Raw genomic sequence first — 15475 nt, 5'->3', positions numbered from 1 at the left:
CTCACCATTTTATCAAAACTATTTATCATTTTAATAACCTCCAGTAAATTTACTATTATCTTTCAATGCTCCAGAGGAGGTTCACTAGATTGATTCTAGAGGTGAGGAATTTGTCTTATGAAGAGAGATTGAGCATTTTAATACTAAACTCTCTGGAGATGAGAAGAAGGAGAGATCTAATTGAAGTATATAAGATGGTAGAGGAGATTGATAAAGTAGACATAGAGAGGATGTTGCCTCATTGTGGTAATCTAGAATGAGGGAGCACAGCTTTAGGATGCGGGTAAGCAGAGTTAAGACAGGGATGAGGAGAAATTATTTCTCTCAAAGGGTCCTGAATCTATGGACTTCACTATCCCAGATAGTAGTGGATGCAGGGACATTGAGTAATTTTAAGGAAGTGGAGGACAGATTTTTAATTATTTATAGGTTGAAGGGTTATGGAGGACAGCAGGAAAGTGAAGTTAAGGCTGAGATGCTGCTCTTAGCTCTGATATTCTGATGTTCAAGGTAGTTCTCCATTGGCCTTCTTTAATGGATTTACTTTTTTGCAACTCAGGGATAGGAAGCGTGATAGGTAAAAACCTCTCCACTCTGCAGGCACCTTGCCTCTATTCCTGAAGAAGGGCTTTTGTCCGAAAAGTCAATTTTCCTGCTCCTTGGATGCTGCCTGACCTGCTGTGCTTTTCCAGCACCACTCTAATCTAGATAGGAAGGATAATGTCTACCACTATTTGTCTGCGACAATATTAAGAGATTAATCCAGCACTAAGTAGAGACTATTTCTTCAGGAATGGGCATTGTTGTTGCTGAACCCCAAGCACCACATGATCACTCCCTTAGCAGGATCAAGAGAAGGAAGAGTTTTTTTTTAATAAATTCAAACTAATGGCAGCCTGTTGTACTCACTGAAGGTATCGCTTGAGCTCTTGTCCACTGCACCGAGACCAATGAAAACGGTGAAAAGCAGCTTGGACTAAGGGTGCCATGACACTTCCCATGCTGGTTTCATCTCCACACCGGTTTCCTTGGCCATCGTGTTCCATTCCCAGGCTACGAGAGTGTCAATAAAGCTTTGTTAGAAAAGGGAAACAGTCCTACAACATGTTTTTAAAAAAAAAACTATCACATTGCTTTGTTGGAAAGGTTAAAGATGAATTAGAATGCTGACCTTCCCAGTTGGCCAATGACCACTGCTGTATTCCTGACTCTGTAAGCAATACCTTTTTCTCTGAGTCAGATGGTTGTCCATCCAGGACCCCGGCACATTATCTAGTCTGACACTTTACAAAGAGCATAGCATGTGTTTTACACGTTTGGAGGATATCCCTGGATTGACCAGCATTCCCGGCACTGCTGCCATCTTTAAAAGCCTGTCGCGCACACGGCCCAGCGCTGTCAGTTTGGAGCTGTCCTGCACAGTTCCTGATACTTGTTTCGGGTGTGCCAAACAGGGGGAGTTCCGCATCCCCCTGGCAGGGACCAGGAGTTCTTGCTGAAAAGGGTGATGCAGAGGCAGGACATCCTCTTGTTCCAGTACAAGCAATGGAGCTAATGATGTCAAACTATATCACATTGGTCCATGGTTTCCATTCAGATGAAGCATGCAACTATCTAGAGGAATGCCCACCACTGCAGGAGGAAGGTCAATGACCATCTCCCGAGTGCCAGTGTAAGTGCCACCATATCACTCTATCTCTGCTACGGTACTGATCTCCTACCAAGACTCATGCTCCACCACTCTCACTAATGTCTGCAATGTCTTCCTCACTTGCTCTCCTCCAGCCCAACCCCCAACATCAGCAACCCTGCATGCCCTCTGAACTGCCTACTCACTCACTTGGGACACCTCCAAACCTGCACTAACAGCAGTATCTGTACCGCCCAATATCATCTTCAATAGTACCCACCTCTCTTTCTCATTCCAGGGGGGAAAGCAGCCACAATAGGGCAGAAAGCGTCAAGACGAATAATGCACTCCCTTTCGTTCAGCTCTTTGCCCCATGTGTAGAGACAATCCTGACTCTGGGTCTCACCAATCTGGGCCTGGTATCAGAGGTTGCCTTTGACTTACACTGTCGGGATTGGTTGAACAAAGGCTACTTCCCTTGACTGGGCTGAGATCTGCTGCCAACTGTGACAAGGTTCCTGGCCTTGTGTCTGGGTTAAACATTACAGCAAGGCAGCAGCAATATGACACTGATATTGCTGGTACCCAGGGGGTGGAGGGGGAAGAGGAAGGTAAGTTCAAAAATACTGGTAATCTCAGAATGAGTGAGAGGTACACCAGCAAGCAAGGACCCAGAGATGCAGCTCAGCCCAGTCTACAAGCTGGGTGTGCTGCAAGATGCAACATTGAAATGCTGTGCCATACATGGATGAGAAATATGCCATCGGACTTTTTTCAGGCTGGCATGTCTCAAATGCGAATGGCTGTGTGGATGGTTCCCATGGAGGGTCCCCTAAGATACTGGTGCAGGGTTTACAACAAGGATGTCATTTGGCATAAGCAGCAAGTCCAACCAGCCAAGCAACCTGTTGTGTTCTGTGTCTACTTTGTCACTCATGTTTGGTCTGGAGACAACTAGATTATTAATGAGGCAAGCTTGAATGCCAACAAGAACCATATCAAGCACTAATCACTATGAATTGGCAATTTCCCACTGCCCAATGTCAATCTCATCTCGCTGCTTATGAGAAGTGTAAAAGATGGGCAAGACGTCTCAGCAGCAAGATGCGTCTGGCCAGGCTTCTCATCTGATTCTGTCCCAAACCTTGCTATTGCTCACATCAATCAGACTGCTATAAGCTTCACCCCATTTCTCAGTGTGAAAGCCAAGGCCTTCATTTCATTCATTACAACAATGAGTAATGTATTAGATACAGCAGAGCACTGGTGGTGCATGTCAGAAAGAAAGACTTGAATCTATATTGCGCTTTTTAAGATGGCCCAAAGTGTTTCAATATCAGAGAGTCTAGACACTGTTGTAATAAGGCAGACTAATTGTATACAGCAATGTCTCTACAATGAGAACAATGCCAAGCTGTCTAAAATCAGTTATACTAAACTCTGGTTACATTGTAGCTAAAATATGTATTCTGTCTGAGCACTCCCACCGCAACTGTCACCACCCAGTATCTATCTGATGTATGGGAGAATGGGAAACTGCATTTCAATGAGGGGAGATGACATAGTAATGAGATGTTATTATATGCTAGTCGGCCCCTCGCTGCTCAGTAGCAAGAATCTCATCTCTCTCTCTCTCGTCAACACTTATTTGGAAAATGCAACTTTTTGCTCTGATGACACTTGACATCTCATGTGATTCTCCCAACTTGCTTGCCATTGTCAATCTCATTCATAGGTTGAGAAGAACTTGGCCATAATTCTGAAAAAGACATGTTAGGGTCCAATGTCTTTCATTTGTGCTCTTGTTTGGTGGCAATCCATGTCATGAACAGTGTACCACAAAACTGACCTTAAACAAATTCCTTACTCATTTGTTCTTCAGTCCAACACATTTGCACCGACTGATCTGGTCCCTTCACCCAAACATCCTGAGCCTCAAGAAGAATGTGCTTCAGTTCTATCTATCTGTATTCTGCTTTGCTACTCCTCAACCAGCAGTGTCTCCAAGGACCCCACAGTAGTGCCTAATTTCAGCTTGATTTTATTTATTCTTCACTTCAGGGGTCAAGTTCTGGGCAGGAATGTTGCACAGAAATCTCTTCGAAATTCATTGGTTAATTATGTGCTCATTCTGTATGCTTATTAATGATTTCTTACAGCTTGATGATGTCTTTCTCAATATTGACCATCACTCCCCGCCAAACTCAGTGCCATTGAGAAATAGCCTTCTTAATTCCAAAGTTCAAATTATTAATATAAATTGTGAACAACAGCAAACGTGGTATTATTCTTTACGGCCATTACTTTTCATGTTCTATTATCCTGAGAACTACCATCTATTCCTACACTATGCTTTCAAGCCAACAGACTATTCAATCTGTTACTAACTCAGTACAGTAATTCATTATTCTTATTCTGTGGCAGGTGTTTGAAGAAATGGTACTGTTTTTGTGGAGATATATACATTTTACTGTATTTTTACAAATACAATTAAAAGTAGATTTCTATCTATCTATCTATCTATCTATCTATCTATCTATCTATCTATCTATCTATCTATCTATCGAACTATCTATCTATCTATCTGGCTGTATACCATACACACCTACCTATCTCTTGGATATCTATGTACTTACATTCATTGCATTGCCTTTAATGGTCTTTTCTTTTACCTCTTGAAAGAAGTTAATGAAACTGATGAAGCAAAGCTTTTCTTTTTGAAAACCATGTTGCTTATTAATTATTACATTTTTCATTTTTGTATGCTTTTCTATTTTCACCTTTAGTAGGGATTCCATTATGTCTTCGACCATGGTTATGGTCTGCTTGTTCTCTCAACATATTCTGTGTCCTTCACCTTTGGTATATGCCAGTTCTCTTGCACTACAACTAATTGTTAAATATGTGCAATAGTGTCTCTAAACTTATTTAAAATATGCAAATACAATCTGTACAAACCAGGGATTGTATTCTCTGAGTTTGATCTTTGTGTCTCCTCTTTATTCTAAGTTTGATTATGTAATTGCTACTGCCATGTTCCCATATCTTGTTCACCTAATCTGTCTTCTTAGCAAACATTGAAGCAAAGTAATTACTTAATATAATTGTGCTCTCAATACTTCTGTCTGTAATTTTATCCTGTTTTCCTTATTTATTCATTTTATTTACATGTATGTATAATATTTTGCTATTCTACATTACATTCCTTAATAATTTAATTTCATAGTTCTTCTTTGTTTTGCTGATTGCTTTTGATTTCTCTCCTAATCTTTTCATGTTTGTTGTTTGCATTATAATAGACTCTCACAAAGAACTCACACTGTAAAGAGTGGAAGCTCCTTGCATTTCCAAAATTTAACCTCTACACATTTTGACCTGGGCTCAAAGGCATGAGGAAAGTAATGGCAGGTGCAAGAGTTTACATCCTGTCTTCAAATAACTGGCTAAGGGACCTGTATTCTGCAGATGACGTCAGCTTGCTTACTGAAGGATTATGCACGCTCCAAGGCATGCTCATCAGGCTTGAAAGTAATGGCATCAAGGTTGGCCTGTGCATCAAGTGGGTGAGGATAAAGGCAATGGTGATTGAACAGCACCAGGGCCACCCCATCTGCTTCGAAGCACAACTCCAGAGAATTTGGGATAGAGATTGACATCCACAGAAGAATCACCAAAGTAGCATCAGTCTTCCAGAGACTGCACTTATGTCAACATGACTCTGTAAGCCCATTCATGTTGTGACTCTGTAAAGCCATTGTAATACCAATAACAATCCATGCCAGCAATTCATGGAACAGACGGCAAAGGTATCACCCAAGTTGTGCATCTTTCACCAGTGTTGGCTCCATGAGATCCTGCGTATCTCTTGGTGAGACAAAATCACCAAGAAGAGAGCTGAGCAGAGGCACACACAGGACACAGGGACTGAAAATTGATTAAGACTGGCATTACATGTATTTAACCTCTCAGACATTTATAAAAGCCAGAGTGACAATTGAATGGATGGCAACAGACAACTAAAGAAGACAAGGCAGCCAAAGAAGAACTAGTGAAGTATATTTACGGAGGATCATCATAGCAAAACAGTATGTAGTCTGAAATGAAAGAGACTGTGATGGTTCAGGATTATTGGTGGAATTTTGCTGCCCAATGTCATGAGCAGTTCCCAACTATGCACACTAATGATCTTTCAGAAAGCAACTTAAATTGGAAGTGAACAAGACCAAATATTTATTTAAGTAGTGTTATGTTAATGAAGCAGCTGCAGGAAGCATGGGTAAATATGTTTTTTAAAGTTGTATACATAAGGTTAAATTGCCTAGTGTTCATGAGGTGGACATTGAAAATTTGCATAAAGGAGAGATAAAGAAGTTGTACTTTGCATCTTTCACATCCTCAGGGTATCTAAACATTTTGAAAGTGTAGTCACTGTTTGAATATAAGAAGTGCAGCAGCTGAATTAGCACTACGAAATCCAACAAACAACAGTGATATGAATCATTAGATAGCGTGCTTTTAGATGTTGGTTGGAGATAAATGTTGGCCAGGACACCAGAGAACACTTCTCCTCCCTCTCCAATCTTCCATGCCTACCTAAGAGGACAGCTAGGCCTCAGTATAAGATCCCAACTGAAAGACAATACCTTTAGCAGGGTTGTAACGCTTCCCATCTGCACCTGGAGCACTGGCCTTTTTCCTCACTGAGTATACGCTGTAGGTTAACTCCCCAGTAAAGCTGCTCCACAAGTTTTGGGCTGATTCTTCTTACATTGTTTTGGCTAAGTCCACATTGTGTTAAGTGTTTTTTGGTGGATTATCACAAGGCATAGCAAGTTCTCTCGCCATATTTTATGAAACTCACCCTCACAAATGACCCAGCCTGCAGCCATCACGCCCTCATGTCTGATTCTGGTGCAACCTTACTATGCACCATTCGCAAACCAAATCTCCACTCACCAGATAACCACAGAAAGATCTATGTATCCCTGACATTCTCGAGCAGGCTGCTGTGCACTGTTATTCTGAAATTGTCCCGCTACTGACAGGAAATTTGACGTTTTGGGCCAGAGCCCTTCATCAGGAATGACTGATGAAGGGCTCTGGCCTGAAACGTCGAATTTCCTGTTCCTTGGATGCTGCCTAACCTGCTGTGCTTTAACCAGCAACACATTTTCAGCTCTGATCTCCAGCATCTGCAGACCTCACTTTTTACCCGCTGACTGACATTCAGCATCAAAAGATGGTGGAGGAGGGGAAGATGCACCATGATCCTCCAACAGGGAGCAGAAAAGTCATTTTGGAGGGTATGGTGCACAGGAGTCATTTTCCAGGAAAACCAGCAGAAGAGGCCACACCACCAGACTCAACACCTGGCTGTGTAGGAATAGCCAGCCGAGCCACACAAAGGTCAATGACCGCATCTGCTTTGCCAGGCAAAGTGCCACACCTTTCTCTCAGCTATCACACAGTCACTGTATCTCTGCTATTGTACCCATGCCTCTCTCTCACTCACAGACACACACACACACACACACACACACACTCACTCTCTCTCTCTCCCCCCATCAGAATACCACACCATCTTTCACCCACCTGCATGAATGCTAACATCCCCTGCATACCCACTTTCATCTCACTCAAGTCCCCCCTTTTTCTCAATACTGGAGAAGAAAACCCATTGCAGGGCAGAGCGAGACATTTCAGTGGGACAGTGCCTAACATGTGGTTCCTACCACCTACAATGTGAGAATTCTGGTTCTCACAAGCAAAGACTGGAACCGCACCTGAGCTGGGGCTGGTGGGTGGGGGAGGGGGGCAGATGCAGCCATCACCCACCACCTAATGCCTACTCTTTACTCCACTGTGACTGACACAGAAGAATTAAGAAAGAGTTGGATAGAGCTCTCAAGGATAGTGGAATCAAGGGTTATGGAGATAAGGCAGGAACAGGATACTGATTGAGGATGATCAGCCATGATCATATTGAATTGTGGTGCAGGCTCGAAGGGCAGAATGGCCTACTCCTGCACCTATTGTCTATTGTCTATTAATCCCTCTGTCAATGGTGTTCTTTGCAAGCCACTTCATTGAACATCATGCCTTCTTTCCCAACTGGGTCTTGCAGATACAGCCAGCCATCATGACCTCCGCAGAAAAAATGCCTGCCCCTTAAGCGCTGTCCTGGAACTCAAAGGACAAGAGTACAGAGGCCGAAGAGGAAGCATTGGTGAGACTGCCTCCTGCACCCCACCTCCCCAGCCCAGAAACTGACAGACAGCTCAGTAGGAACATTAGGCATCATGAATGTGGGAACACAAGCTGGGAAGACCCTCACTGTAATAGCTACAAAGCTGGCTGGGGAAGAAACAGCCCAGGCTGCTGGCATTCTGAATACTGCCCCGGGTAGCAGGTACCTACTCAGCCCCAGGCAGGAGAAAACATTATCAAGACTTGGCGACCAGGCATGCACTCTAGATACCATTGCTCACAAACAGGCAGGGCGCTGCCAGGTGGCACCTAAGTAGATGAGGAGGTCCCTCAGAATTTTCCACTCAGGACACTCCAGAGGTGACCCGTCCTTCCACCTTCACCCCCACTCCACCCCTTGGAGGTTTAAGTCAAAGAGGATCAACTTGCAGCTGCTATGTCAGGACCACCCAGACTCAAGCTCCCCTGGGGGTGGCAGGTTCACCCAACCAAGCCTCCAATGCCAACGGGCTCCATTCCATACAGATTCCCAACACCCCAGTGACAGAACTAACATGTCGGGCAGATAAATGTGAGCTTGAAAAAAAATTGACAGAAATGAGAATGAACATTTTACTAGCTGAGATCCATTTGACTCATGTGATAGATCCTATAGCACCATTCAAAGCAGATCATGGCATTCTTATAGTGCCACCCCTCAATCTTTGCTTGTGAGAGCCAAAATTCTCTCCTTGTAGGGGGCAAGGAACCAAAGGTTAGTCACTACCCCAACAATACATCTGTCTCTGTCCTGCCAAGGCTGTCTTTTCCTACACTGAGAAAAAGGGGAGACCTGAGTGAGGTGCAAGTGGATATGCAGGCAGTGTTCGTACTGGTCCAAGTGGGTAAATGATGGCTAGGTATTTGTGTGTGTGTGTGTGTGTGTGTCCTGGCAAAGCAGATACGGTCATTGACCTTTTTGTGGCTCGGACGGCTATTCCTATCAGCCAGGTTAACTGGATATTCTGTCTTGTACTGTTTGTGGATTGCTCTGAGCAAACTGGCTGATTTATTTCTATGCACAATAACCAGGCCCCACTTCAAATATGATCATTTACAGAATTATACAGCATGAATGAGGCCAATTTGGTCCACTCTACTGTGCCAACACTTTGGAAAAGCAATCCAATTAGTTTTCATCTCATTTCATTTCATTGGTCTCATCCAGTCTTTTCCCATTGCCTTGCAATCTATTGGTTGTAACATGCTTCAAATGGCCTGAAGAAATGTTCGATTATTTACAGTTGCAAAATCCTGATTTCTATTTTCCATACTGAGGTGGTGAGTCCTGGAAGTGCAATTAAAGAGGGTCTGCTAACGGAATTGCCTTTCTAGTTATCTACAGCACTATCAGTGTCAGTGACAGAAAGGAGGTCAGCATCCCAGATCAAACAGAAGCAGCAGAAAAAGAACAGGTAATAGTGGTCGGCATATGCAGCCCCATTTAGCTTGAAGCCTATATACCCTCAGTGAACTGATGTTGATCAACTGTGTAGGTGACAATGAATTCCAAAGCACTGGGATTTTTTATGCAATTGTTCAGAACTTACACATGACCAGTTTCATGAGCAACTACAAACGCTGAAGAGAAGCCATCCTCATGGTTTAGAGTACAACTGCGAACTGGGTGGCACATTCCAGTCACTGGAGCGTACCCTGCAGAAGGTCAGAAAGACAATGAAAACCAACAAGTTAATAACACACAACAAAACTGATAGGATAGATGAGTCCACGTAAATTGAAAATCTAGTTTGACTTTTTCTCTAAATATCTAGGTAATGTTACCAGTGTTTTCTTCATTACTACTATGTCGATATAATCTGTAGCATATCTGTAACTCCACAGAGCAAATGTAATCACACAGAGGGTGGTGGTGGAGGGTTGTTTTTCAGACTAGAGGCCTGTGACCACTGGAGTGGTACAAGGATCAGTGCTGGGTCCACTACTTTTTGTCATTTATATAAATGATTTGGATGTGAGCGTAAGCGGTATAGTTAGTAAGTTTGCAGATAATATCAAATTGGAGGTGCAGTGGACAGCTAAGAATGTTACCTCAGACTACAACAGGATCTTGATCAGGTGGGCCAATGGACTGAAGAGTGGCAGATGGAGTTTAATTTAGATAAATGTGAGCTACTGCATTTTGGGAAAGCAGATCTTAGCAGGACTTATATACTTAATGGTAAGGTCCTGGGGGGGTTGCTGAACAAAGAGACCTTGGAGGGCGGGTTCATAGTTCCTTGAAAGTAAAGTCGTAGGTAGATAGGATAGTGAAGACCGCGCTTGGTGTACTTTCTTTTATTGGTCTGAGTATTATGCACAAGAGTTGGGAGGTCATGTTGCGGCTGTACAGAACATTTGTTAAGCCAGTGTTGGAATATTGTGTGCAATTCTAGTCTCCTTCTATTCGGAAGGATGTTGTGAAACTTGAAAGGGTTCAGAAAAGATTTACAAGGATGTTGCCAGGGTTGGAGGATTTGAGCTATAGGGAGAGGCTGAATAGGCTGGGACTGTTTTCCCTGGACTGTCAGAGACTGAGGGGTGACCTTTTAGAGGTTAATAAAATCATGAGGAGCATGGATAGAGTAAGTAGATAAAGTCTCTTCCCTGGGGTGGGTGAATACAGAACTAAAGGGCATTGGTTTACAGTGAGAGGGGAAAGATATAAAAGAGACCTAAGAGACAACTTTTTCGCGATGAGGGTAGTACATTTATGGAATGAGTTGTCAGAGGAAGTGATGGAGGCTGGTACAATTGCAACATTTAAAAAGCATCTGGATGGGTATATGAATAAGAAGGGTTTGGAGGGATATGGGCTAGGTGCTGGCAAGTGGGACTAGATTGGGTTGGGATATAGAACATAGAATATAGAACATAGAACAGTACAGCGCAGTACAGGCCCTTCGGCCTTCGATGTTGTGCCGACCTGTGGAACCAATCTGAAGCCTATCTATCCTACACCATTCCATTCTCATCCATATGTCTATTTAATGACCATTTAAATGTCCTTAAAGTTGGCGAGTCTACTCCTAGTGCAGGTAGGCTGTGCCATGCCCCTACTGCCTTCTGAGTAAAGAAATTACACTTTTGACATCTGTCCTGTATTTATTACCCCTCAATTTAAAGCTATGTCCCCTTGTGCTAGCCATCACCATCCGAGGAAAAAAGGCTCTCATTGTCCACCCTATCTAACCTTCTCATTATGTTATATGTTTCAATTAAATCGCCTCTCAACCTTCTTCTCTCTAACAAAAGCAGCCTCAACTCCCTCAGCTTTTCCCCATAAGACCATCTCTCCATACCAGGCAACATCCTAGTAAATCTCCTCTGAACCCTTTCCAAAGCTTCCACATTCTTTCTAATAATGCGGTGACCAGAACTGTACGCAATACTCCAAGTGCGGCCACACCAAAGTTTTGTACAGCCACAGCATGATCTCATGGTACCAAAACTCAATCCCTCTATCAATATAAGGTAACACACTGTATGCCTTCTTAACAACCCTATCAACCTGGGTGGCAACTTTCAAGGATCTATGTACCTGGACACTGACATCTCTCTGCTTATCCACTCTACCAAGAATCTTACCATAAGCTCAGCACTCTGCATTCCTGTTACTCCTTCCAAAGTGAACCACTTCACACTTTTATGCATTAAATTCTATTTGCCACCTCTCAGCCCAGCTCTGCAGTTTATTTACGTCTCTCTGTAACCTACAACATCCTTCGTCACTATCCACAACTATACTGACCTTAGAGTCATCTGCAAATTTACTAACACATCCTTCCATGCCTTCATCCAGGTCTTTTATATAAATGACAAACAACGGTGGACCTAAAACAGATTCTTACAGTACCCCACTAGTAATTGAACTCCAGGATGAATATTTCCCATCAACCATCACCCTCTGTCTTCTTTCAGCTAGCCAATTTCCGATCTAATCAGCTAAATCACCCGCAATTCCATGCCTCTGTATTTTGTGCAATACCCTACCATGGGGAAACTTATCAAACACCTTACTGAAATCCATATACACCATATCAATTGCCTAACCCTCATCCACCCTCAACTCAATAAGGTTTGTGAGATACGATCTACCATTCACCAAACCAACTATCCCTAATCAACTTACTGCTCTCTAGATGATTATAAATCCTAACTCTTATAACCCTTTAAACACTTTATCCACAACCAAAGAAAGGCTCACAGGTCTATAATTTCCAGGGTTGTCTCTACTTTCCTTCTTGAACAAGGGAACAACATTTGTATCCTCCAGTCTTCTGGCATTATTCCTGTAGACAATGAATATTTGGTTGGCATGGACAAATGAATTGAAGGGTCTGTTTCCGTGCTGTACACCTCTATGACCCTATGACACCAATTCAATATTCTGGAACTGAATATCTGACAGACCATTGCAGAACCTTCACTGCACAGAATGCAGTGGTTTGATAAGAAGACTAACCATCAATTTCTTAAAATCAACAAGCACTGCCCAAGTTCTGCAAATCAGTCAATAAAATTGTTGAAATAAAACCAAAAAGTTATAGAAATACTTAGCCTCTGTGGAGAGAAATAAAGTTAACATTCAGATGAAGGGTCATCATTCTGAACCGTCAATGCCATTTGCCTCCACAGTTGCTGCTTGCCGGCTGAACATTTTCTGTTTGTTTTTCAGGTTTCCAGCATCTGCAGCATTTGTATTTTTTAAAAAAAAACCTGTAGGTTTTTCTCTATCTGCATAGAGTCAGTGAAATCCCGAGTTCATCTCTAAGTCTCACCCAATAATCTCTATCCACATGCCATCCAAGAGTTGCACTTTCTCCTCCCTGCCCTCTTCCCCAGTGCCCATGATATGTTTAGTCTATTGTCAACATCTATGGCCTTTCCCTTTCTCCTGTTGGGACTGGATTTAGTGGAAGGGACAAAGATTTCGGCTGTCAGCTGGAGACATGGCAGGAGCCTCGAGCTATCTCTTTTTGGACAGGTCACCAAACCATGGGGCACTCAGGCACTTGATAGGCCAGAGGCTGGGCAATCGATGACTCGGACAGCAAAGGTGAGTTCCTACCTCAGCAAAGGGCAGTTACACTTCTCTTGCTCAGCAGCACCACTGGGCAGGCAGTGGCTGCTGTAGGTATGACACCCACTTAGATCAAGAAGGAGGGTCAGATAAATGACGAGAGCATACCATGGTGTTCAGGGCGAGAGCGAGGGGAGTTTGCATCAAAGCCTGGGTCTGGGGTTCATCAGGACCCCCAAACCTTCACAACGTTTCCAATGCCACGTCCCTCAGATAGGGTCTGCCATTGAATGAGGTACATCCACTCCTCTGAGGAACCCATTAGCAAACATATTAAGGTTTGCTTGTAGTGTGTTGCCAACATGCTCACTGCATTGATTGCAACACTCCCACCCCCAGTCACTTCTAAGCTAATAACAGTGGCAGTGGGGGGACGCCCTTAATTGAGCATGTATTGCCCAGTTCAAAGCCTTAATAAGATGGTTGGGTGAGATGGCTGTCCACTGGTCTTCCTACCTCAGACATGATTGGGATGAAGGTTCCCTGCCACCATCAACTAACCTGAGTGCCCACTGTAGATCTAATTTACCATGGCCAGGGAATTTAATTCTATTAAATTCTATTCATAATAACTGCTCACTTTGGGAAGGTAAGACTTTCACTATGGGAGCAAAGCTGCAGGCAGCAGTCAGGCCGGCTGAACAGGTTTGGAGGCAGCCATAAGGGCTGACAGTTATTGAGGTGCTTAAAACCTTGGTGCTGAGGGATATCAACCCAATCAAAATTAAAAAAAGGAAGACTCCATCATCCTCAACCTTGGTGCATGTTCACTTTCATTCCACACTCCACATGTCACGGCCATCCCACATCACTATGTGGATCTTCCACCCACCTACCCTAGTCTGCCATAATTTTCAAAGTAAGTTATTCCTCCCACCCACCACTAGCCTCATCTTTCCAAGCTAGAACTTCCATCCCGTTCACCCATTATATGGAACCAATTAACTCTACAGTCATAAGAGGATGTGTTAAAAATGTGTTACCAAAAGGCTGTCATTCACTCATCAATTTCCATTTTCTTTAAAAAAACTACTAAAATCCAATTAAAGGGATGATTGGTCAGATTTTTTAAAGTATCAATGGCAGAAATTGTAAGTACTTGAACTCACTTTATTTTGTGTAAATAAACACTATCATTTGCAGAATAAATCAGACAGCTGGAACTGTAAGACCGTGTTTTCCTTATGTCAGAGTTATTTGAACAATTATATGGTCATCTGAGTTCTCAATGAAGACTGGTAAATGTGAAACATAGCTTGGCATGAAGGGTATGCGTAAGATTTCTGAGTTTTTCACCTGGTTCTCTCATCCAAACTACGATCATGACACCAATAAGATGCTGTGTCCTTTGAAACATATCTCTTTGCCATGTACATTATGGAGGCCTATTCCCTGAATAGAGCAGGCCAATTCATAACACATTCTTGATGAAGGTGTTTTGCTCAAAATGGCAACTCTCCTGCTCCTCTGATGCTGCCTGACCTGCTGTGCTTTTCCAGCACCACACTCACAATTCACAATATAGCCTACAGGTTCATAATCCAGTAGAGCTCACACTTTTAAATGGCACTGGTGAATATCAGAGACTTGTAATACCAATCCCCAGTTTCACATGCTAAGATTTATCCCAAATCCATGAAAATCCAGTTCTGTACATGATTTACCTTCTGGCTGTATCCATCCTTTAGTAATCATACCCTTCCATGACTCCACCTCCCCTTAAAAAATACTGAATTATTTCCCTTTCTCCAATTTATTCTTAGGATGTAGGTGATGCACCTTCTTTGTCTGGGAATGTTAAAGAGTCAATCATGGACGGAGTCTTTCGGGTTGGATAGGGATAAGGAGGGAGAAGTGTAGCATGGTCCTCGCCCAATGGGCACAAGTGGTGAGTGAGGTGTAATTGATGAAAGGTGTGATTTCAAAACCATTGGAAATTTCAATGTCATTAGGACATATACTGAAGCATTTTGGACCAGCCACCTGTTCAAAATGTCCTCCATTCCCTAGCCCTCTCCAATTTTCCTTTGTGTTTGTCATCCATCTTATGATCTCAATCAACAGAATGCTTCTATTATCCTGGCTGGCTGTAGCAAGGATCAGATAGTATCCAGTCCAAATAGCGCATGCTGCTGGGCTTCCCTGCTGTGGATAAAATACTGACAGGAGAGAATGAGGACTTCAAATGGGCGTTCATTGGTTATTTAAGGGCCTCAATAAGGTTAAAGAGCAGACAATGCATCTGACACTTTGTTGCACTCCATCTAAGACAAATATCTCCTTCCCTGCCAGTGAAACAAAGACTGCTCAGAATACTCAGGGGGAGCAGAGGACACAGGGATTGAAACTGAAAGGCAAGATGATGTAAACTCCTGTGGCATTTTTTCAGCCACAGTGATAGACACAGGGCCACAGTTTGAAGACTGGGACAGTGAGGAAGAAGGCTGAGATAATGGCAGTAATGAGTGCTGAGCCTGGGGAATACGCCAGGGAACAGCAATGCTGTGAGGCCACAG

At 43.1% G+C, this 15475-nt stretch overlaps 1 protein-coding gene across 1 annotated transcript in view; it reads right to left on the bottom strand.

Annotated features, from left to right (window-relative positions):
- The window catches only part of LOC132829086 (A disintegrin and metalloproteinase with thrombospondin motifs 3-like), a 268759-nt gene that overhangs the window by 58465 nt on the left and 194819 nt on the right, over window positions 1-15475 (bottom strand). Inside the window, exons 8-9 of the mRNA XM_060846397.1 lie at window positions 9427-9532; window positions 910-1053 (exon numbers count right to left, since the gene is read on the bottom strand). Of these exons, the coding sequence (XP_060702380.1) occupies window positions 910-1053; window positions 9427-9532 (250 nt within the window). The remainder of the gene's footprint in view (window positions 1-909; window positions 1054-9426; window positions 9533-15475) is intronic.

This window comes from Hemiscyllium ocellatum, chromosome 2 (genome assembly GCF_020745735.1).
Source record: "Hemiscyllium ocellatum isolate sHemOce1 chromosome 2, sHemOce1.pat.X.cur, whole genome shotgun sequence".
NCBI classification, from domain to species: Eukaryota; Metazoa; Chordata; class Chondrichthyes; order Orectolobiformes; family Hemiscylliidae; genus Hemiscyllium; species Hemiscyllium ocellatum.
The sequence above is the reverse complement of the archived record's forward strand: the minus strand, read 5'-3'. Positions and strand labels throughout refer to the sequence as shown.